A 25,334-nucleotide genomic window follows, 5' to 3' on the forward strand; every position below is an offset into this window, starting at 1 on the left:
CATAACTAATGAGGAAGTACTGAACAGAATTGGAGAGAAGAGGAGTTTGTGGCACAACTTGACAAAAAGAAGGGACCGGTTAGTAGGAAATGTTCTGAGGCATCAAGGGATCACAAATTTAGCATTGGAGGGCAGCGTGGGGGGTAAAAATCGTAGAGGGAGACCAAGAGATGAATACACTAAGCAGATTCAGAAGGATGTAGATTACAGTAAGTACTGGGAGATGAAGAAGCTTGCACAGGATAGGGTAGCATGGAGAGCTGCATCAAACCAGTCTCAGGACTGAAGACCACAACAACAACAACAGAAGTCTACTCTGTAGGAATCAGCATGGGTTTTGAAAAAGACGATCGTGTGAACCCAGCTCGCGCTATTCGTCCACGTGACTCAGAGGGCCATAGATACGGATCCCAGGTAGATGCTGTGTTTCTTGACTTCCGCAAGGCGTTCGATACAGTTCCCCACAGTCGTTTAATGAACAAAGTAAGAGCATATGGACTATCAGACCAATTTTGTGATTGGATTGAAGAGTTCCTACATAACAGAATGCAGCGTGTTATTCTCAATGGACAGAAGTCTTCCGAAGTAAGAGTGATTTCACGTGTGCCGCAGGGGAGTGTCACAGAACCATTGCTATTCATAGTATACATAAATGCCCTTTTGGATAACATCGGAAGTTCACTGAGGATTTTTGCGGATGATGCTGTGGTATATTAAGAGGTTGTAACAATGGAAAATTGTACTGAAATGCAGGAGGATCTGCAGCGAATTGACGCATGGTGCAGGGAATGGAAATTGAATCTCAATGTAGACAAGTGCAATGTGCTGCGAATACATGAAAAGAAATATCCCGTATCATTTAGCTACAATACAGCAGGTCAGCAACTGGAAGCAGTTAATTCCATAAATTATATGGGAGTACGCATTAGGAGTGATTTAAAATGGAATGATCATGTAAAGTTGATCGTCGGTAAAGCAGATGCCAGACAGATTCATTGGAAGAATCCTAAGGAAATGCAATGCGAAAACAAAGGAAGTAGGTTACAGTACACTTGTTCGCCCACTGCTTGAATACTGCTCACCAGTGTGGGATCCGTACCAGATAGGGTTGATAGAAGAGATACAGAAGATCCAACGGAGAGCAGCGCGCTTCGTTACAGGATCATTTAGTAATCGCGAAAGCGTTGCGGAGATGATAAACTCCCGTGGAAGAGTCTGCTGGAGAGACGCTCAGTAGCTGAGTACGGGTTTTTGTTGAAGTTTCGAGAACATATCTTCACCGAGGAGTTAAGCTGTATATTGCTCCCTCCTACGTCTATCTCGCGAAGAGACCATGAGGATAATGTCAGAGAGATCAGAGCCCACACAGAGGCATACCGACAAACCTTCCTTCCACGAACAATACGAGACTGGAATAGAAGGGAGAACCGATAGAGGTACTCAAGGTACCCTCCGACACATACCGTGCGGAGTATGGATGTAGATTTAGATGTAGATATGTTGGAGGCCAGACTCTACACAAGACAGGTTACACTACACAATGGAAGCTGCTATCTGAGTAGCAGAGTACACTTGGAAAGCATATGAGAGTTTTCTAGGACAGATGTAATTTCGAAGTCATGAGATAACAACATTCCAGTTCATATATCAAGGAAAAAATCGTGTTGCCAACACGTTGTATCCAGTGAGAATATCAAAATTCCAATTTTTTGCTCAAGCATTTGTAACAAAGCCCCACAATTCACCATTTTTCAGCAAAGATTTGTGCCCAAATTATACTGGATGAAATTTGAGGTACAAATTTTCCAAATGTTTAACAAGATACGAAAACTATATCGAAAAGATAGTTTAAATTATCCAAGTATCAGTGTATTCATTGCAATAAAATGAGTAGGGTAAAGTCCAAATTCAAAATTAATACGCACTTATATGTTTGCGAGTTACTGGCCTATAGGCTTTAAAATTAGTCACCAGACGCCATTACTGGCCAAGATGTCTTTACTCGCCACCTGGACTCTTCTTGTACTAAATAGTAGCAGAAGGAGATTTTAACCTAGCAAGTATAGACTAGGTGCTGGTGGAACGAACAGGAACTCAGGAGAAATAGTAATGAATATTTTATTCAAAAATGCCTTGACCATCTAGTTCTATAACTCATACTTAACAAATATTTTAACCCTCGTGGGGACAAACGGAGCTGAACCTATCAACGGATAGTAAAAAGGCAGGGTTTCGAGATCATGATGTAATTATAACCATGATGGCTACTAGGATCAATAAATCCATCAAAAACATTAAATAACGTTTTATGCTCCGCAGAATAGACAAACAGATGGAAAAATCCTACTTACGAAACGAATAGATAGCATTTAATTTGAATGTGATGTAGTGGGCAAAGTTTAAAAGTATCGTACTTCACGTTCTAGATATGTCGCGTATGCCGTGCAAAGCAATGCTAACAACTGTAGCTGAGGTACATGCCGACGTGACAAGCACAGGGTGAAGAGAGAGAGAAAGAGTATGAGGATACTGAAAGGGTAATTCAGTACATAAAGGGAGATGAGAAATCTAATAATGGGGATTGGAACGAGATTTTAGGGCAAGGAGTAGATGAAAAGGCTTGGGAGAATGTGGCCAAGGTAGTAGGGACGAGAGAGAAGAAAAAATAATTGATATCTGCATTAAATATCAGCTAGTAATAGCGAATACTCTGTTCAATAATCATAAATGGACGAGGTAGATGTTGAAAAGGCCCGGAGATACAGAAAGATTCCAATTGGGTTACATGATGATCAGACAGAGATTCCGAAATCAGAAAATTGATTGTAAGGCATACCTGGAACAAATATAGACTCAGACCACGATTTAATAATGATGATGAGGAGACTGGAGTCTAAGAGAATCATACGAAAGAATCAGTGTGGAAGTATGTGGGATACTGATGCACTAAGGAAGGATGAGACGCGTTTGAAATTCGTTAAAGATGTGGATAATGCGATAAGGAATACCACAATAAGCATTTCAGTTGAAGAGGACTGGACATCCCTAAAAAGAGAAATCACGGAAATTGGAAAAACAAACATGGGTATTAGGAAAGTAATTGAGAAGAAACCTCGGGTAACAGAAGAAATACTTCAATTGATCAAGGAAAAATGAACAACAACAATGTTCAGGGAAATACTGGAGTACCACAAGATAAATCACGTAACAATGAAATATATAAGAAGTGCAGGAGAGGCAAGGCGCAATGGCTGCAGAAAAAATATGACAAAAAAGAAAAACAAATTATTGTTAGAAAGACTGACTCAGCATAAAGAATATTCAAAACAACTGCCGGTGAAATGAGAAGCAAGGGCGGCAACATTAGGAGTTCAATGGGAATTCCACGGTTAACCGCAGAAGGAAGAGTGGATAGGTGGAGAGAGTACACTAAAGATCTTTGTTATTGAGAGGGATTGGCTAATGGCGTGATACAGGAAGACATAAGATTCGACATTGAAGAGACAGGGGTTCCCAGATTAGAGCTCTGGAAAAATTAAGACCAAATAACTCAGAAAGCTTACATACATCCCATCTTAATTACTAAAATTATTGGAGGAAGTGGCAACGAAACGACAGTTCATGTTGATGTGTAGGATCTACGATACTTGCGACATAGCATCAGACATTTGGAAAACATCATCCAACAGTTCTGAAGACACCAATTATCGCACAACCATCTTGACAGCTTACGCATCCAAGTTAATAAGAAGAATAATTTACAGAAGAATAGAAAATCCGTTAGATGACGATCAGTTTGGCTTTAAGAAAGGTAAAGGCAGCAGAGAGACAATTCTGACGTTGCATTTCATAATAGTAGCAAGACTAAAGAAAAATCAAGACACGTTCATAGGATATGTCGACCGGCAAGAAAGAATTCGCTAATGTAAAATGGTGTAAGATGTTCGAAATTCTGAGAAATTAGGAGTAAGCTATGGAGAAAGACGAGTAATATACAATATGTACAAAACCAAGACGGAACAATGAAGACTGGACGAGAAAGATCAAAATGCTCAGATTAAAACGGTGTATGACAATGATGCCTCTTTCACCTCTGCATTTCAATCTGCACATAGTAGAAGCAATGGCAGAAATAAAAGAAATACTCGAAAGTGGGATTAAATTTCAGGGAGGAAGGATTTCATTGACCGGATTCGCTGATGACATTGCTATCCCCAGTAAAAATGAAGAAGAATTACAGGATCTTTTGAATGTAATGAACAATCTAATGAGTACAGAATACGGATTGAGAGAAAACCGAACAAAGGCTAAAGCAATGAGAAGTAGCAGTGGTGAGAATAGCGAGACACTTAACATCAAAATTGGTGGGCAAGGAAGAGGACGAACTAAGGAATTCTGCTAGCTTGGAAGCAAAGTAACCCATTAGACGAACAAAACATTGAGAACACAAAAAGCACACTAGTACAGGTAAAAAGGCATTCCTGACCAAAAGAAAACATAGGCACACGAATCGGCCTTAATCTGAGGATAAAGCTTCTGAATATATAAGTTTGGAATACAACTTTGTACGATAGGGAACCACGGAAAACTAGAGCACAAGAGAATCTAAGCGTTTGGGATGTGTTGCTACAGCAGAATGTTGATAATCAGATGGATTGATAAGGCAAAGAATGAGGCTGTTTCCGCGACTCGGCGAAGAAAGGAACATATGCTTTCTTTATCTCCTGCTTGTCACGTCAGCATGACCTGAGCTACTCTTATTAGCGTTGTTTTGCGCGGCATCCGCGATATATACTTATCCAAAGCGTGGTGCATGATACTTTTAAACTGTGCCTAACATTTTTCTATCCCCATCAAATTCGAATTAAGTGATATCTATTCCTTTCGTAAGTAGGATTTTTACGGCTGCTTACCTAATCTGCTGACCATAAAACGTCATTTAACGTTTTTGATGGATTTATTGATCCTAGTAGCCATCATGGTTACAATTACATCCTGACTTCGAAACCTAGCCTTTTTACTAGACCGCTGATAGGCTAAGGTATGTTTGTTCTCACGAGGGTTAAAATATTTGTTAATGAGATAATAGAACTAGGTGGTCAAGGCATTTTTGATAAAATATTCATAACTATTTCTCCTGAGTGCCTGTCCGTTCCACCTGCAATGAATGCATGTTTGTCAAAATATATATTTACTAGATTAAACACTGACAAGAAGAATAGTGAGGGTGATAGGGCATGCGTTAAGATATCAGGGATTAACTTCAGTGGTACCAGATGAAGTTGCAGGTAGAGGTTAAAAACTGTAGTGGACGGAGTTTGGTATACATACAATAAATAACTGGGAACGTACGTTGGGAGTGCTACTCTGAGATGAAGCGGTTGGCACAGGAGAGGAATTCGTGGCGGGTCGCATCAAAACAGTCAGAACATTGATTACTCAAAAAAAAAAAAGCGTTCTGAGTAAAGACGGAAGAAACTGAAACTGTTTTCATAATAAGGTCAGAAAAGAGTGAACGAATATCATCATCCGTAACCACTTATACCATCATGCGTAAGTGAAACATCTTTCCGAGAATCTTGATATTATGTCAAATCGATAAGTATGTCGAAATCTCCTGTCCAGTAACTGATCTACCTGTCTGGTGCGGAAGTATGAGACCGTGAAAGGAAAGCTTAAGACTTAAAACTCGCATCCTATCATGAAAAATTGTTCACACAAGAATTTTATACAGAATGATCATTGTTTGACAGCCGCACAGACTATCAAATGTATTGCACAGAAATGAGCATCCATAGTGTTGGAAAACAGCGAATCAGTTTAAAATAAATAACACGCCAGGCCTTGGTGGAATTCCGTTTCGTTTCATAGAAAGTCCTCAACGGCACTGGCTATTTTCTTGGTTCGGTTAAATCCCTACCATTGTACAAATCTTTCCCGGAGCTAATAGTCCCCAGAGACGTGAAAAGGCACATACTCCCCCTCTAAGTAAGACGGGTATAATAACGGATCTGCAAAATTATTCGTAACGTCAGTCTGCTGGAGGACCCTCGAGCATACTCACACACTTGAGGCCGTATATAATGAGAACCCTAGAGAGATGAAAGCTTTAGTCCGTAAATGAGTACGCATTTATACGTAGATAAAAATAACAAGGTGATTGACAGCGAAACAGTTGAGCGTGAAAGGGGCATTGTCGGTTTTCCGACGCGTGCGTGCAGTATGGCACCAGCGGCGGCCGCTGTACGGTTCGTACTACCTTCTCAAGCTGCCTTTTAAAGGAAAATATTCAGTTCACTTTACAGTATCGTAATATCCTCTTCGCTTGACGAACGCACTACTTTGTATAAAAGGATACCGTATTCCTGTTATTTGTATGTCTCAAAAAATGGCTCTAATCACCATGGAACTTAACATCTGAGGTCATCAGTCCCATAGACTTAGAACTACTTAAACCTAACTAACCTAAGGACATCACACATCCATGCCCGAGGCAGGATTCGAACCTGCGACCGTAGCAGCATCGTGGTTTCGGGTTGAAGCGCCTAGAACCGCTCGGCCTGTACGTCTCAAAATAAAATAAAAAATGGTTCAAATGGCTCTGAGTACTACGGGACTTAATATCTGAGGTCATCAGTCCCCTAGAACTTAGAACTACTTAAACCTAACCAAGCTAAGGACATCACACACATCCATGCCCGAGGCAGGATTCGAACCTGTGACCGTAGCAGTCGCGCAGTTCCGGACTGAAGCGCCTAGAACCGCTCGGCCACCATGGTCGGCTGTATGTCTCAACAAAAGCAACAGGATGTGTACTGTCTTTTACAATAATCATTATGATTCACTTTTAGTTGGCGTACTCGACGCGAAAATGGTGCTCAAATGCACCTGAATCCTTCTTGTGAATACAATACCGGCAACATTTAAAAAATATACGTTGCTTAAACACTTACCAATCATTGTAGTGTGAATATACTTCGTCATGCTTGCGCAAATAGATATTCCTTAAAAAATGGTTCAAATGGCTCTGAGCACTATGGGACTTAACATCTTAGGTCATCAGTCCCCTAGAACTTAGAACTACTTAAACCTAACTAACCTAAGGACATCACACACATCCATGCCCGAGGCAGGATTCGAACCTGCGACCGTAGCAGTCCCGCGGTTCCGGACTGCAGCGCCTAGAACCGCACGGCCACCGCGGCCGGCGACATTCCTTAACAACGAAATGAGATTTATTATGGAAGTGCGGTAAACGACACTCACCAAAGATATGAAACACAAACCATGTCTATAAACACTTCAGACAGGCGAATTATGACAAAGTATAAATGTTTAGAGTCACTTCCTCGTCCCATCGAGACACACAATGTCTCCAAACGGTATCTTAATAACGATTTCATTTTTTCGATTATAATTTTGCGTCCATTCATTTGTTTGCATAAGAAACCGCGCGAACTGACTACGGTTAACAAAAAAGTATTGCTGCTGCTGAATAACTCTGTCTCGCGAAGAGTAACGCATAGTCTTTTATTCTCGTTGAGTGTTCTCCTCTCTCGTAAAGTCCGCATATGTGGCGACGAACAGCAACTTTTTAGAATGAGGCCCACTTCGTTATTCGTTGTCTTGTCTTCCTCTTTTTACCCTGTGTCCGTAGATTAGATGAAACAGCTCATTCCTGTTCTGCACGGTGTTTTTCCTTTCAAACTTTCACGGCAGTGTTTTTATCAGGCTTCAAAGCATCTGGTGTTCTCTCGACTTCGTCAGGGCAGCAGATTCGCACCATTGTCTCTCCTCGAAATATTCCCGCAGAAATCTCATAAACTCACGTGTGCGACCACGCGAAACGTGAGCAGATCGTCGATCTTTCCATTTAGCAACCACACTAATCTGCACACCTCCGCTGCAAGCTCCAGGCAGTCTGCAGCACAAAATAAACTAGCCGCACGGAGAAACAAAAGACTCAAAGAACAGGGTGGTAACTTTTAGCTTAGCGGCCGCAAGAGTCACCTGGAAGCGGCTATAGTAACCGCCACCTGCGGTAGCAGAGCGATTTGACAACGTCGAACAGATGCGCGTTTTCTGATTGGTTGTTGCTATGGTAGCAGCCCAGTAAACAGCTACACATCAGTCACTTTGTTATTCTGATCAACGTACAGAAGGCGGTATTTGTGAGAAATGGAGCTCACCTGTTGTTTATGTTTTAACTGTACATTTTCTTGTGAAATAGAACATTAAAATCATAGTTTCAGTTTTACGCCATTGTAAATCAGTTTGAAAGTTCCTTTTGCATTACTCTTTCTCTGGCGATAGCCATTTCTGATGAGTTACCCTGATTTACTGACACCTTCCGTTTCCTCATACCTAGATATGTACGAGTTGTCTCAGGAGGGACGGGCAGTATTCAGGTATCTGACAGGAGCTATCATTAGAAGCAAAAAAGACCACTAAACACGGGCTCTAAAATTCGTACCTTAGAGCTATGAACACCTCCTCATCATCGATAAAATGAAACAAATCTCTTCTATTGTAAGCTCTTTGCATTACATATTTTGAGCGTTGGTAGTATCGACCAAAACAAGAAAAAATATCCAGTAAAAATGGCCTCTAAAACGCATACCTTAAGAGTTTCGCTTCTGTGAAACACGTCTTCTTCTGAACAAGTGCTAATACCTCTTAAGGTGTGCGTTTTAGAGGCCTTTTTTTCTTGTTTTGGTCTAGACTACCTGCTCCCAAAATATGGAAACCAAAGAGCTTGTAGTAGAAGAGATTTGCTTCACAGTTTAGAAGAGGCAGAAGTACTCGTAGCTCTTAAGGTATGCATTTTAAGGTCAATGTTCACTACACTTTTTTGCTTCGTCTGATCGTTCATGTCCTATCCCTGAATAATAACCATTCCTCCTGGGACATCCTGTATACCTTATGTGGCATTACTTCTGGAACATCGTTGTTTTCATTACTATCTGTGTTTCCGAATACTCTCTAGACCTATACAAACATTTAAATACATCTACGAAGCTTAAGTTGGAAGAAGATGTGGAAGGAAACGAGTTATGTATTTTGCGAAGGGACACTCGATCAAGAGCAATCGTGGTAAAAGTCAGAATGTCCATACGCGAATTACAGATCTGCATTACCGACAGCGAATCCAATGTCTTATCCACCTCTTCATGTCATTCAGTAATAAATCTATACGGCTTCCTGTTATTAGATTAACGTCCTGTGTTAAACCCGTACCTTTGTAATTTTGTATTTGTGGGGATCCACAGCTTAATAAACGTAAACATGGTCCGTAGTAGGCTGTAACGTGATAATCATGCGATTAGCTAATTTCGACTAAGCTTCATTATAAAGCACATATGTAACACCATAAAATTACTGCCCGCCACATCGCCATAAAAACCCGCATACGACATTACACTACAAACACAGTGGCCACAATCAACTAAGCTAATTATAGGCACTTGAGGAAGACAAATTCGAGTTTAACGCCTTTTTTATGTCGCCATGACTGAAGACTAACGCTGTGTTACTTCAATCGCAGTGAATAAGAGAGCCCGTCTCTGTGACACCATGGATGGCATGTAACTGTCTCATTTGCACTAGAGTATCAGGACGTGCAAGGGTCCTGTAGTGGACTGTTAAGGCAGCCAGTCCACAGTGAAGTAGCCGAAAGGGCACGCGTCAACTCACGCCGTCTGGCGTTAAGTCTGGAACAGGATTCGTAATGAATGTGATAAAGAAAAGAACATAGCTACTAGAACACTTAACTTTTATATTGTCCTTTGGTATACAGCATTCTGGATGATACAAGTGAGACTCAGTAGATACATGAAGTTACTTATGGCGCCTTGCTAGGTCGTAGCCATTAACTTAGCTGAAGGCTATTCTATCTGCTCGGCAAATGAGCGAAAGGCTTCGTCAGTGTAGTCGCTAGCAAAGTCGTCGTACAACTGGGGCGAGTGCTAGTCAGTCTCTCGAGACCTGCCGTGTGGTGGCGCTCGGTCTGCGATCACTCAGTGGCGACACGCGGGTCCGACATGTACTAATGGACCGCGGCCGATTTAAAGCTACCACCTAGCAAGTGTGGTGTCTAGCGGTGACACCACATTCCTCCCCCGCAAATCGGCGAACGGTCGTGTGATAAGGCTTCCGCCCGCCGTGGGGAGGACCCCATGTTGACGTATGCGATGAGGTGGGGAGCCTAACAACAGGCGAGGCTGTGCCACCCGCACCCTGCCATTCGGTCCGAGGGGAGCTAGGAAACGCCTGAAAACCTAGTCCAGGGTGCACGTCAACATGCGGTGTATGCGCCCGTAATGAGACAGGAGGGGCCGAAGGGTCGACCTCCATTGCGTCGGGGGATCCGACGCGCGATGACGACATCCGGTCCGGAGCAGGCAAGAGTTCCATCGCGGAGGACAGCTGGTCACGGGAAGCGAGCGGCGGCGCGTAACCCAGGGAGGCGCTGGGCGGCTGCAGCGAAGCATCCACTGCGGGCGGCGCCGGCGGGAGAACAGGCGGCGGCGGCAGCGGCGCGTCGCCATGGGGCAAAATGGAAGGCATCGTCGGTAACACCTGGGGATGAGGCGAGCCAGTAGATGGGTCCCCAGGGCGCTGACCGGACGGCACCGTCGCTGAAAGCAGACGGGGAGCGGCAGAACCCGGGCGACGACAGAGGCGCAGCTGATTGAGATGCCGACGCACCTCACCAGAGGCCCCCAAAACCAAATACATCGCGCGGCCGAGGCAGCGAAGAATGCGCCCTGCGAGCCAACGCCGTGAACCTCGATAGTTGCGATAGAAGACAACGTCGCCAGGAGCATAAGCAGGAGTCTGCCGCTGCACAGGAACCTGATGCGGCAGATGCAGCAAAGACATCAAGGTTCGATGAGGACGACCATGGAGCAACTCAGCCGGCGAGCGACCATCGCGGGGCTGAGACCGATACGAGGACAAAAAGAGCAATAACGCGTCCTCCCGAGAATGCGACTCTTTCAACTTCAACATCTGTGACTGGAAAGTCCGGACCAATCGTTCAGCGGCACCGTTTGACTGAGGCGAAAACGGCGCGGATGTCAAATGTTGAATACCATTGGCCTTGCAGAATGACTGAAATTCTGCGGACATGAATTGTGGGCCATTGTCTGAAACAATAGTCTGCGGAAGACCTTCAATGCAAAAAAGAGCAGATAACGCTTGGATGGTGGCAGACGACGTCGTGGAAGACATCCGGACAACAAAAGGAAAATTACTGAAAGAATCGACCACAACCAACCATCGAGCATTCCAGAATGGACCAGCAAAATCAATGTGCAAGCGTTGCCAAGGGGAAGTGGCTTTTGGCCATGCAAAGAATTTCCGCGGCGGGGCGTATTGTTGTTCGGCACACGCCATGCAAGAAGAGCACATATTCTTAATCGCAGCATCGATTCCGAACCAAGTACAGTGCTGAAGAGCAAGTTGTGTCGTGCGCACTATACCCCAATGTCCTTGGTGAAGGAGCCGTAAGACAGAGGACTGTAACGAACGTGGGACCACGACTCTGGACTGATCATTATCAGAACGCAACAACAAAACACCACGTCATACAAAAAGTCTCTCCTTGTGAGCAAAAAATCGGCGAACCAACGGATCCTCGATCTGTGACTTTGACAAGGGCCATTGCGTAGCAACAAAATGCAAAACAGTAGCAAGGACAGGGTCAGCAGCTGTGGCTGTAGCTACACGACGAAAATCAATCGGAAACGATTCGACCACGTCATCGGTTTCCGAATCAATGAACATGCAAGCAAGTGCGGATGAATCGAATGCTGTATCCTCAGCAACAGGCAAATGGGACAACGCATCGGCGTTTCCGTGCTTAGCAGTGGACCGATACAAGATATCGTAGCGGTTGGCTACCTCATAACGCAATGCGTGGGGAACATTGCGCGCTCTGAAAAATTTCGGTTGCGCGTGTACTTTCAGTTCCACATGTGCTGCATAGTTCGTAGCGCAACCAAGGCCCGGTGCAAAAATGTCCGCAAATTCCTCACATAGACGAGAAACACTGGCGGAAGGCACAGTCTCGTTCACTGATAGGACCTGATTGACTATAGACATGTTAAACAACTGAATTAAATCTAAACCAAACAAGTTCACAGCAGTAGAAGAACGAAGAACGTAAAAGGACACAAGTTTTGTTTGTCCCTTGTATGTTGCAAGAAGAGTGCACTGTCCTAATACAGGGATAGCTTGTCTGGAATAACTCGTGAGCTGAACATTTGCGGCACGCAACGGAGGTGCGCCCAGTTGTTTGTACGTGGCGTGATTGAGCAAGGAAACTGCAGCTCCGGTATCGAGCTGGAATGGTATCACTTGTCCGGCCAAGTCCAAATCTACAAAAAGTTTATTGTCCTGCTGACGACAAGAACGACTGTTTTGTGCAACTTGAACAGACACTGGAACAGAATCACGCGCGACGGGACGGGACTTCCGTCGACGTCGACGCACACTTTTTGTGGGACGAACACAGTCACTGTTAGCGAGAGGAACACTGGGCGGAGTGGCAGTAACTACATGAATGTCCATGGGCAAAGGTTTACGAGCCTGAGTGTCCTTGGTGCGATTTCGGCGCGAAGCAAAGGGCCGGGAATGGTTGCGATTGTCTGATCTGAGCTTTTTCTGCCAAACACTTTGAACATGTCCTTTCTTGTTACAGAAAAAGCAAATAGCTTGGCGTGACGGGCAATTCTCACGCGAATGTCTAGTTGCACACCGCGGGCATGATTTCACTGCATTTGCTTGCTTGCGCGGGACACGGGGCGGTGCGGACGTGCGCGAAGGCTGTTTACAGGTCCGCGCAGCGTGCCCGGCAGGCCGGTTAATGCGACACACTGCTGGCGAAGTTTCAAATGATTCCTGAGCAAAGTCAAGTGTGTCTTGCCTATCTAATATGTCTATCACTTGTTGAAGGGAGGGATTGACTAGTTTCAAAATCTGTTCCCTTATGCGAACATCAGAAACGTTCTGTGCTATTGCATCACGCACCATAGTATCTGAATAAGGGAGTCCACAGTCACATTCAAATGCACACTCCCTAGTAAGTCCTTGCAAAGTTGCAACCCACTCCCTATTAGTCTGACCGGCCGTACGTTTTGTACGAAAGAACGTATACCTTTTCGCAACGACATTTACTGTTTCTTTGAAATAGGCATCTAAAGCAGACAAAATTTCTTCGTATGACAGAGTTGCTACGTCGCGCCGGGGAAACAATTTCACTATCACACGGTAGGTGGACACACCTACACACGAAAGCAAAAACGGCTGCCGCTCATTACCTTGAATTCTGTAGGCGGCGAGATGAAATCCAAATTGTCGGGACCATTCTGTCCACGTTTCAATAGCTGCATCAAAGCCACGAAACGAGGGTGCAACTGCGGGTTGTGGCTGCGGTAGCGATGAAGCGGCGGCGGCCGCATCAGTTTGCAGTGCACGTTGACCCTGGAGGAGCTGTCCAAGGGCATCCAATAACGCCTGCGTCTGCTGATTCTGCAAGCGATAAAATTCGGACAGTACATCTGGAGAATGTGGCGAAGCCATGACACAAGTAAATGTAAGCAATGAGAAAGAACAAGATCCTGATTAATCCGCGTCGCCAATGTAGTGGACTGTTAAGGCAGCAGGTCCACAGTGAAGTAGCCGAAAGGGCACGCGTCAACTCACGCCGTCTGGCGTTAAGTCTGGAACAGGATTCATAATGAATGTGATAAAGAAAAGAACGTAGCTACTAGAACACTTAACTTTTATATTGTCCTTTGGTATACAGCATTCTGGATGATACAAGTGAGACTCAGTAGATACATGAAGTTACTTATGGCGCCTTGCTAGGTCGTAGCCATTAACTTAGCTGAAGGCTATTCTATCTGCTCGGCAAATGAGCGAAAGGCTTCGTCAGTGTAGTCGCTAGCAAAGTCGTCGTACAACTGGGGCGAGTGCTAGTCAGTCTCTCGAGACCTGCCGCGTGGTGGCGCTCGGTCTGCGATCACTCAGTGGCGACACGCGGGTCCGACATGTACTAATGGACCGCGGCCGATTTAAAGCTACCACCTAGCAAGTGTGGTGTCTAGCGGTGACACCACAGGTCCTAGCTGTATCTTGCTGCGTCGGAGCAAAACACAGAATTTCTAATTTGTCCACCAACCAAAGCCGTACCGAGGTGATCCTACGCCCTTGGCAGAACTGCCAAAGCAACGTCTCCCCCTTCCCTCCCTTCGGAAAAAGTAACTTTCTGCGACTTTTTCTGTACAACCATAGGAAATTTAGAATTTGTAAGATGAGTTTAATAAAGAAAGGGGTGTAATTGAAAAATGTTAGTTAAATGAGCTATGGAATAAGTTGCAGATTGCACAGACTTCCTGAAAGAATTGAGAGTAAAACAAAAACTGTTTTACTGTTTGTAATAACTACTGTACATCGATTTGATCATCATGTATAATGAAGAACAGATTTTATTGCTCCTATTAAATTATTAACAATGTATGAATCAGTAATAAGAAGTAAATGAAGAAAGTCTATAAATAAAGTGCTGAGAACAGAGTTCTTTCCAAGAATTGTGTTCTTATTATAATTTTACTTTCCATCTCCTTGCTTTGAGTGCAGCAATCTCGTTGGTAATGTCATTGAAACCAAGTTTAGCAGCTGTGTCGTATTTGTCGACGAGACAGCTGAATTTGACGGTCTGCTTCAAATATACGAGGGATATTCGGAAAGTAAGTTCCGATCGGTCAATAAATGAAAACCACTGTGAAAATTTAATAAAGCTTTGCACATATGTGTTCGACAGCGTCTGTAGTATGCCTATCGGTTGCATCACTTCGCTCTTTTCAGTTTTGAGCGCATGGTAAGCACATAAAGATGCGTAGAAAATAGTGTCTCCCGCCAAGTATGAGGTCCTGGTGAGAGATTTCGCCTGATGTTATGCAGCCCACATTACGGAACTGTCATACGGTTCCTACTTCGTGACAATCCTCGGTCGCAATCTGCAGGGGCAATGAAAATAAGCTTGCAGCGTTTTATCACCCGCACTTCAGCCGGTAATTGGCTCACTCTGTGTTTCATCTCTTCTCACATTAACTACTGGCTATGAAGAGAACATTTTCACATAGACAACGAGCTACAGATGAGCGTAGAGAATTCGTCGGAAGCACAGACGGCTGTCTTCTATGACGAGGGTACTGGAAAGTTGGTACAACGCTACGACAAATGTCTAAGTCGGAGTGGTCACTGTGTAGAGCAATGGCTAAAAGTTGTAGTAACTGTTGTAAATAAAATATTTCTGATTTTCGAAGTGGTTTCCATTTCGCGATCAATCGGAACTTACTTTCCGAATAGCCCTAGTACTCAACCTTAAGTAGTTTTCTATCATCTTTACTTTGCCGACACTACGTTTAATGTTTCACCTGTCATAAACATCCTCAAATTTGTTTCGATGTTTGGATAAGCATCTAATAACTCATTCAAGGAAAGGATCATTATATCCTAACTGGAATCTGTATCAGAGCTTATCATCAGGACTTTCTATTAAAATCTGAAAGCAGCTCTACTTCACGGGTATTTCTGTTATATTTGTCATCAAAATCTGCTGTACATTTTTCAAAATAAGATACAGAGGTCTCATTTAACGCTTTCCTGACATAAAAATTTCTGACTTACGTGATATTCCCTTATGTGCTAGAGACACCATTTAATTTTTCTGGTATGTTTATAACGATTGATTTCCTTTAGTTGGATTATCTTAAGGGAAGAGTCGTCAGTATTCTGACGATACTTACGATTAAATTTTCTGGCAGATTAAAACTTTGCGCTGGACCGAGACTCGAAGTCGGAACCTTTACATTTGGTGGGCAGGTGCTCTACCAACTGAGCTACCCAAGCACGACTCACGACCCGCCCACACAGCTTTACTTCCGCCAGCACCCCGTCTCCTCTTCCAAACTTCAGAGAAACTCTCTTGCGAGCCTTGCAGAACTAGCACTTCTGGAAGAAAGCCCCGAGCTCCAGTCTCGCTCTGGCGCACAGTTTTAATCTGACAGGAAGTTTTATATCAGCGCACACTCCGCTGCAGAGTGAAAATTTCATTTTTGATACATTTATACTGTTCATCATGATTTCCTCTCCTGTGCCAATCACGTGCCCTAAGAGTAACTTTTGCAACCAACGATCTCAGTTTATGTCGTATGTATGCAGCCTCGCCCTACAGTTTTTGCTATTACCGCTCCATGCAGTACGACGTAAGTTATCCTCTGATGTGTTAACACGTGGCTTATGATATATCGGTATTTGACGTGGCCTATAAACACAATCACACACCTTCAAAAAGTAAGTTAAATTACAATACACACACTTAATAATGTAAATACACATAACTTGTGGTATGTGTAAATGTTATTGCAATCTGATGGAAGTGAGCGTTTGGCGTATTGGCCGGGAGGCCCTTTAGGGGGCAGGTCCGGCAGCCTTGGTGCAGGTGTTATGACATTCGACGCCACATTGTGCGACCTGCTCGCCGGATCCGAATGAAATGATGATGAAGACAATACAACACCCAGTCCCTGAGCGGAGAAAATCCCCGACCCAGCCGGGAATCGAACCCGGGCTCGTAGGACGGCAATCCGTCACGCGGACCACTCAGCTATCGGAGAGGACATGCAACTTGATAAGACACTGACACGTAGTAAAGTTTAGTAGTATCGATCTACATAGATGTATTGTCCTCACTGCAGTCTTCCATACTAAGGTTGATATATCTGTAGGAACACTGAATCTGGAGCGAAGCTCTGAGTGCGACTGCTTAAAACGACTTGGCAACCAGTCAGAGTTTAAGGCAATGAGATAATGTCAGTTTAGCGACCTCTGGTGACGTGTAAGCGTGGCGCCCCCCATCTGAGACAGCGAGCAATGGAAGGGCTAGCTTTCCCGGTGGCGCGCTAGAGGGAGGCTTAAAATTGCCGTCTCCTACATATCTGCGAACGGTACGTGGCGCGCCGGGTGCTCTCGACGAAGATGCCGTCGATACCGCAGCCTATCACCCTGTCACTTCTCATAATCAGTATTTTCCACATAACCCTTCCTTATCGATCCTTCTTTCCCAATTTTTCAACAGTCCGTGATTCACTTCTATACTATCCTGCACTTCAAACGTACGAGGGGCTTTCGATAAGTAATGCAACACTTTTTTTTTCTGAAAGCAGGTTGGTTTTATTCAAGATTCCAATACATCACATAATTTCCCCCTCTTTAGTATACAAAACTCTATTTGCAACATAATCTCCGTTCACTGAGAGGGCCTGAATGTCTGCATGGTACCATTCTGCTGGTCGACGTCGGAGGTAATGTCTTACTGTATCAGCAATGTCCCCATCAACCAGGTACTGGTTCCCGGGGACTATATCCTTCATTGAGCCAAAGAGATGGAAGTCGGAAGATGCAAGATTCGTCCTGTAGGATGAGGAATGAAGTTTTGGGAACTCCTCTCGGGTGTGAGGACTCGCGATGTTGTGGAGAAGGAGAATTCCGTTTGCATATTTGTGCCACGAACACGGTGAAGTCGTTTCTTTAACTTCCTGAAGGTAGCACAATACACTTCAGAGTTGGTCATTGCACTAAGACGGATGACATCAAACAGAATATCCCTTTCAAAGTCCCAGAAGGTCGTCGCCATGAGATGGCTGAGGGTACGGCTTTGTACCTTTTCTTCAGTGGACAGATTGTGTGGAGCCACTCCAAGGATTGCCTTTTTGTTTCCGGTTCCAAGTGATGAATCCATATTTCATGGCTATATCTCTAACGTGTATCAGTTGTAGAATTTTGTAACACGTATTATGTTCGAGTATAATGACTTTTCTGGAAACTAGAAATCTACTCTGTAGGAATCAGCATGGGTTTCGAAAAAGACGATCGTGTGAAACCTAGCTCGCGCTATTCGTCCACGAGACTCAAAGGGCCATAGACACGGGTTCCCAGGTAGATGCCGTGTTTATTGACTTCCGCAAGGCGTTCGATACAGTTCCCCACAGTCGTTTAATGAACAAAGTAAGAGCAGATGGACTATCAGACCAATTGTGTGATTGGATTGAAGAGTTCCTAAATAACAGAACGCAGCATGTCATTCTCAATGGAGAGAAGTCTTCCGAAGTAAGAGTGATTTCAGGTGTGCCGCAGGGGAGTGTCGTAGGACCGTTGCTATTCACAATATACGTAAATGACCTTGTGGATGACATCGGAAGTTCACTGAGGCTTTTTGCAGATGATGCTGTAGTATATTGAGAGGTTGTAACAATGGAAAATTGTACTGAAATGCAGGAGGATCTGCAGCGAATTGACGCATGGTGCAGGGAATGGCAATTGAATCTCAATGTAGACAAGTGTAATGTGCTGCGAATACAAAAAAAAATGGTTCAAATGGCTCTGAGCACTATGGGACTTAACATCTATGGTCATCAGTCCCCTAGAACTTAGAACTACTTAAACCTAACTAACCTAAGGACATCACACACATCCATGCCCGAGGCAGGATTCGAACCTGCGACCGTAGCAGTCGCGCGGCTCCGGGCTGAGCGCCTAGAACCGCTAGACCACCGCGGCCGGCCGCGAATACATAGACAGAAAGATCCCATATCATTTAGCTACAATACAGCAGGTCAGCAACTGGAAGCAGTTAATTCCATAAATTATCTGGAAGTACGCATTAGGAGTGATTTAAAATGGAATGATCATATAAGGTTGATCGTCGGTAAACCAGATGCCAGATTGAGATTCATTGGAAGAATCCTAAGGAAATGCAATCCAAAAACAAAGGAAGTAGGTTACAGTGCGCTTGTTCGCCCACTGCTTGAATACTGCTCAGCAGTGTGGGATCCGTACCAGATAGGGTTGATAGAAGAGATACAGAAGATCCAATGGAGAGCAGCGCACTTCGTTACAGGATCATTTAGTAATCGCGAAAGCATTACGGAGATGACAGATAAACTCCAGTGGAAGACTCTGCAGGAGAGACGCTCAGTAGCTCGGTACGGCCTTTTGTTGAAGTTTCGAGAACATACCTTGACCGAGGAGTCAAGCAGTATATTGCTCCCTCCTACGTATATCCCGCGAAGAGACCACGAGGAAAAAATCAGAGAGATTAGAGCCCACACAGAGTCATACCGACAATCCTTCTGTCCACGAACAATGCGAGACTGGAATAGAAGGGAAAACCGATAGAGGTACTCAAGGTACCCTCCGCCAGACACCGTCAGGTGGCTTGCGGAGTATGGATGTAGATGTAGATGTAGAAGTTGTCACGATCAGCCTCGTAACGTGCAAGAAATTCCGCGGAGATGGTCCCTCGTTGCTATTTATGGTCTTCTGCGAGGCAGCGAGGCACACAGCGGATACACACCTTTGAGTACCTTAACTGGAGTACGAGTGGGTCTGCACTACCAATAGAGTCGTCCTGTTCAGCAGTGTTTGATTGTGATCAGTCAATCACCTCGAATAATAGTGTGCGCACATCCCAACACTGCAGGAGTCAGAGCTGGTCGGTACGCAGGAGATCGGTCAGGTCTGCGCGACCTTGGTGCGACGATGACAGACACTTTGGCCAACTCACCGAGCCTTTGTTCGCTACCAGGTCTCATAGAAATATTGTAAGCACCTACGAATATTTTCGGTGCTCTGGTTATCAGCCAAAAGAAAATGACAGCACTGTGATTGGTACGCATCTCCGTTACAGACGCCATTTTGAAGGCTACATATACCGCCGCTACCTGACAAACTTCATGAAACAACAGGGGCTGATGAAGGTATATTCCATGACGTCGCATAACAAATCCCACATTTTTAACCAAAACTGTCCGAGAACAAAAATGTGTTGCATTACTTATTGAACGTCCCACGTACATTCTCAGAAATTTCTTTCTCGCATTAAGGTCTAAGTTGCTGCTAGTAGACATCTTTGGCGAGGAAAACCGTCTGTCTGCTTTTTCCTTCGTCCATCTTTCGTAATTTTCCTTCCAAGGTAGCAAAATTTCTACACTTCCTCTACGAAGTTTGAAATTTTCATTAATCTCATTTCTGCTGCTTCCAGCTCTTTCTTCTACCTTCGACTGTCTGTCAATCCACATGGTTTGCTCAGTAGACAGTTCATTAGATGCGCCAGGTATTATGATTCTTCCTCACACTGATAGAGGATAGCAGTGTCATCTTATTATTGATATCTTTTCACCTTGAATTTTAACCTTACTCATAATGTTCTCTCTTTCCTTCATTGCTTCTTCGACAAACAGACTGAATAATTTTTAAGATGAGCATTTCTCTCTTACTGTTAGATCCCTATAGTACCCTCTTGCATCTCGTACATTTTGTATATTACCTACACTATGTGATCAAAGTATTCGGACATTGGCTGAAAATGACTAACAAGTTTATGGCACCCTCCATCGATAATGCTGGAATTCAATATAGTGTTGATCCACCCTTAGCCATGATGACAGCTTCCACTCTCGCAGGCCTACATTCAATCAGGTGCTGGAAGGTCTCTTGGGGAATGGCAGCTCATTCTTCACGGAGTGCTGCACAGAGGAGAGATATCGACGTCAGTCGGTGAGGCCTGGCACAAAGTCGACGTTCCAAAACTTCCCCAAAGTTGTTCTATAGGATTCAGGTCAGGACTCTGTGCAGGCAGGTCCATTACAGGGATGTTGTTGTCGTGTAAACACTCCGCCACAGGCCGTGCTTTATGAACAGCTGCTTGAGTGTGTTGAAAGATGCAATCGCCATCCCTGAACTGCTCTTCAACAGTGGGAAGCAAGAAGATGGTTAAAACATCAATGTAGGCCTGTTCTGTGATAGTGCTGTGCAAAACAACAAGGGGTGCAAGTCTACCCCATGAAAAACACAACCACAGCATAACACCACCGCCTCCGAATTTTACTGTTGGGACTACACTCGCTGGCAGATGACGTTGAGCTGCCATTCCCCATACCCACACCTTGTCATCGGATCGCCACACTGTGTACCGTGATTCGTCACTCCACACAACGTTTTTCCACTGTTCAATTGTCCATTGTTTACGCTCCTTACACCAAGCGAGGCATCGTTTGGTATTTACCGGCGTGATGTGTGGCTTATGAGCAGCCGCTCAACCATGAAATCCAAGTTTTCTCACCTCCCGCCTAACTATCAAAGTGCTTGCAGTGGATCCTGATGCAGTTTGGAATTCCTGTACGATGGTCTGGATAGATGTCTGTCTATTACACATTACGACCCTCTTCAACTGCCGGCTGTCTCTGTCAGTCAACAGACGAGGTCGGCCTGTACGCTCTTGTGCTGTACGTGTCTCTTCACGTTTCCACTTCACTACGACATCAGAAACATTGGACGTAGGCATGTTTAGGAGTGTGGAAATCTCGTGTGTACAGACGTATGACACAAGTGACATCCAATCACCTGACCACGTTCGAAGTCCGTCAGTTCCGTGGAGCGCCCCATTCTGCTCTCTCACGATATCCATTGACTATTGAGGTCGCTGGTATGGAATACCTGGCAGTAGGTGACAACACAATGCACCTAATACGAAAAACGTATATTTTTCGGTGTGTCCGGATACTTTTGATAACGTAGTGTACATTTCTCTAGAGTGTATACCCGTTTCACTCAGGATTTCAAGTACCTTACATCACTTTTCATTGGACACTTTTTCTATATCAATAAAAAGTATACATGTGTGTGCAATTTATGTGCCAACTATAATATCTGATTGCAGGTACACGATGGATATTCCACAGAACGACGCGACTAGCATCATTTCCATGTTGGCGCACTGGCTGTGTTACGCCAACTCTGCCGTCAACCCCATCATCTACAACTTCATGAGCGGTGAGTACGCTCTCTCTAACCCATCGCTCTTCCGCCCGTGCGCTCCTCATTATCAGTACATGAAAGGGATGCACATCAAACGTTTAGTCGCAATCACAATAATTATTCATAGATTAAAGCGCGCCCACATATCTCGTTTGAAACAACGCAATTTGAGACTAGCTTTACACTTAGTTTGCAGGTAACTTGACAGCATAAACTTCACCTCCTCTCTGGCACCGAACGAGCAAAGGTAAGATTCTAGACTTGCATTTGGCAGACCTAAGATTTAAATCCAGGTTCAGTCATCCAGATTTAGGTTTTCTCTGTTTTTTCCCAAACTCGCTTAAGCCATTTGCTGGGATAGTTCCTTGAAGAGAACATAGCCGGTTCCTCTCTCAATCCTTCCCCAACGCTTTTCTGTGTCCCGGCTGTAGTGAACTCGATCTTAACAGGACATTAAATCCCAATCTTCCTTTCTTCTTCCTTAATACACCGGGACTATACATATTACCACATGGATTTATGTACGTAGCTGTGTACAGATTACCTCTTGTAGCTATCTTTCGACAAGGTCTCCATCTAAGGGCAGACTGGAATTCCTGAGGCAGAGGTCGTCCCCGTTTTCAAGAAAGCTCACAGAACATTTGCCAATAATTATAGAGGTATTCCGCTGACGTCAGTATGTTGCAGAATTGTGGAACATGTCTAATGCTCATGTGCTAATTTATGAAGAACGAAAATCGCCTCTATAAAAACCAACACGGATACCCCAAACAGAGAGGTTTCGAAATTCAGCTTGCTCTGTTTGTCCATGACATCGAGAACACCGTAGACAAAGTCTCCGAGGTTGATCCCGCCTTCCTTGAATTCAGGAAGGCATATCACACAGTTCCGCATTGTCGTTTAGGCAACAAAATACCAGCTTACCGAGTATCGAACCACATTTGTGACTAGATTCAAGATTTCCCTGTAGATAGAATTCGATGGGTTGCTCGCTATGGAACAGAATCGACAAAATTAATTTCAGGAGTACCTCATGGAAGTGTTAAAGGACTGTTACTGTTAAATATATAAGTGATAAAATGCAGTTACATTTTCTCTCTAAGAGGGTGAAATGTAATTTTCTGAGGGTTAGAAATAAAATGATTCAACTGTCTTTCGATCACGAAAGTAAATTATTTTTTAAAAATCATTATTATTTCGTTGCACATAATTACTGGTTAGAAAAGTTACCAATAATTACATTTTCTATTCATATACTAGCTTTAACGTATGACACAATGTTTGGGGGATAACAGCTTGTGAAAGTAGCGCATGAACAAGATCTTTCTCACACAGGCCACTCGCTACACATATACTGTGTACTGCGCGATTGTGAGTGTTATATTGAGACAAGTACATAACATGTGATATAATATCTCATGAAAATGGTTTCCGAGAGTTATAGGTAGTTCCTCAAGAGACTATAAATTATTTTATTATTAACTTCGCAACAATAAACGAAACTTCCTGGCAGATTAAAACTGTGTGTCGGATCGAGACTCGAACTCAGGACCTTTTCCTTTCGCGGGCAAGTGTCCTACCATCTGAGCTACCCAAGCACGACTCACAACCCGTCCTCGCAGCTTTAATTCCATCAGTACCTCGTCTCCTACCTTCGCAGGAGAGCTTATGTGAAGTTTGGAAGGTAGGAGACGAGATACTGGATGAATTAAAGCTGTGAGGACGGGTCATGAGTCGTGCTTGGGTAGCTCAGATGGTAGGACACTTGCCCGCGAAAGGAAAAGGTCCTGAGTTCGAATATCGGTCCGGCACACAGTTTTAATCTGCCAGGAAGTTTCATATCAGCGCACATTCCGCTGCAGAGTGAAAATTTCATTCTGGGAACAATAAACGAATTAATTGTCAGCGATGGAATGGCTACTACACTGCTATTTTTGTTATTATTATTATTATTATTATTATTATTATTATTATCTGTGGCAGTGGTCAGATACCAAGTGTTGGCAGCCTGAAATCTTCCAGTTCGGCCTATTCAAAAGTAATGAGCCCACTAATCAAGCGATTTACAAACTGTATGCCCAAGTATAGTTCGCACATTTTCATTAGGTTGATTTTAAATGGGAGTGCAAGGTCGTGGGTGAAGCAAGCGTCGCTAGGGAGAGTGGTGGTGGAAAGGAAGCATATTTTGTAACAGGTTTCTACCATCCATGTTGATATATAGCTTTCTTTTCTGAGAAGGAGGTTTAGGTAACTCTCGCAGTGCACTGAGAATTACTTCATCATTCCATAAAAAAAGATAGAAATAACTTGTACTAATTATCTCATTGGTTCGTTAGTTCGTGATTCAACAATACACCTACATAAACTGTTATCTATCTTTCGTAGTTTTAAAAACAAAAGCATTCAAAAAAATTTTTTCATTCTAAAGTTAAATAGATGTTAATGTTGATGATGGCAGCGGAGTTTATTGCACTCAATGGTATTTTTATAAGAAAGGCTGAAGGCTACCGATTTTTCTTTTTTCTCTCGTCTGTCTTCCGACTGGTTTGGTGCGGCCCGCCACAAATTCCCCTCCTGCGTTAATCTCTTCATGTCGGAGCAGCACTTGCACCCCTATGTTGTCAATTATTTGTTGGATGCATTCCAATCTCTGTCTTACCCTACAGTTTTTACCCTCCACATCTCCCTCTAGTAGCACAATACGACAAATCACCGGAAACAATAACTACCGTAAAACACCTAGGAACAATCACCCGGAGCGACCGTAAGTAGGATAAGCTGATAATATCAGCTTAGTCTGAAGGAAATGTAATTCAGCCACAAATGAAGTCGATTACACAACCAATTGTTCGACCAGTTCTCGAGTATTTCTCATCAGTCTGGGACCCTCGCTAGGTTGCATCCATCTCACATGGCTTGCTTGATGACCACAAAGCGAAAATCTGAGAAATTAGGTCTACTACGGAGATTTACCGACAATCATTGTCCCCACGCGCAGTTCGCAAATGGAACAAGGAAGGTAAAACAAGATAGTGGTACCAGAAGTACCTTCTGCCACACATCGTAAGGTGGTTTTCGGAGTATGCAGAGGTTGAACAAAAGTGTGGAAACACCAAAAACAATACCATACCTTATACTGTGTAGGAGACCCGTTGGCATTGAAAACAGACCCGTTGGCATTCAAAACAGCCTCCAGTTCTCTCGGGATGTATAAAAATACGTCCTTTTTGGTTTCCAAGGGAGTCTCATACCATTCTTCCTTCAAAATAGTAGCACTTCCAGGTAACGCTGACGAGGGTGGATAACGATTATCCTTCTCTGCAAAGCAGACCACAAAGGCTCAATAATATTGAGAGCTGGTGACAGTGATGGCCAGGGGATATGCGACAGTTCGTTCATACTTTATAACGACCACAAAATAAAATGTTACCTGAATATGACGAACTGTA

At 43.9% G+C, this 25,334-nt stretch overlaps 1 protein-coding gene across 1 annotated transcript in view; it reads left to right on the forward strand.

Annotated features, from left to right (window-relative positions):
* Positions 1–25,334, forward strand: part of LOC126195515 (orexin receptor type 2-like) — a 134,503-nt gene that overhangs the window by 71,884 nt on the left and 37,285 nt on the right. Inside the window, exon 5 of the mRNA XM_049934142.1 lies at positions 21,788–21,900. Within this exon, the coding sequence (XP_049790099.1) occupies positions 21,788–21,900 (113 nt within the window). The remainder of the gene's footprint in view (positions 1–21,787; positions 21,901–25,334) is intronic.

This window comes from Schistocerca nitens, chromosome 7, assembly GCF_023898315.1.
Source record: "Schistocerca nitens isolate TAMUIC-IGC-003100 chromosome 7, iqSchNite1.1, whole genome shotgun sequence".
Lineage (NCBI taxonomy): Eukaryota > Metazoa > Arthropoda > Insecta > Orthoptera > Acrididae > Schistocerca > Schistocerca nitens.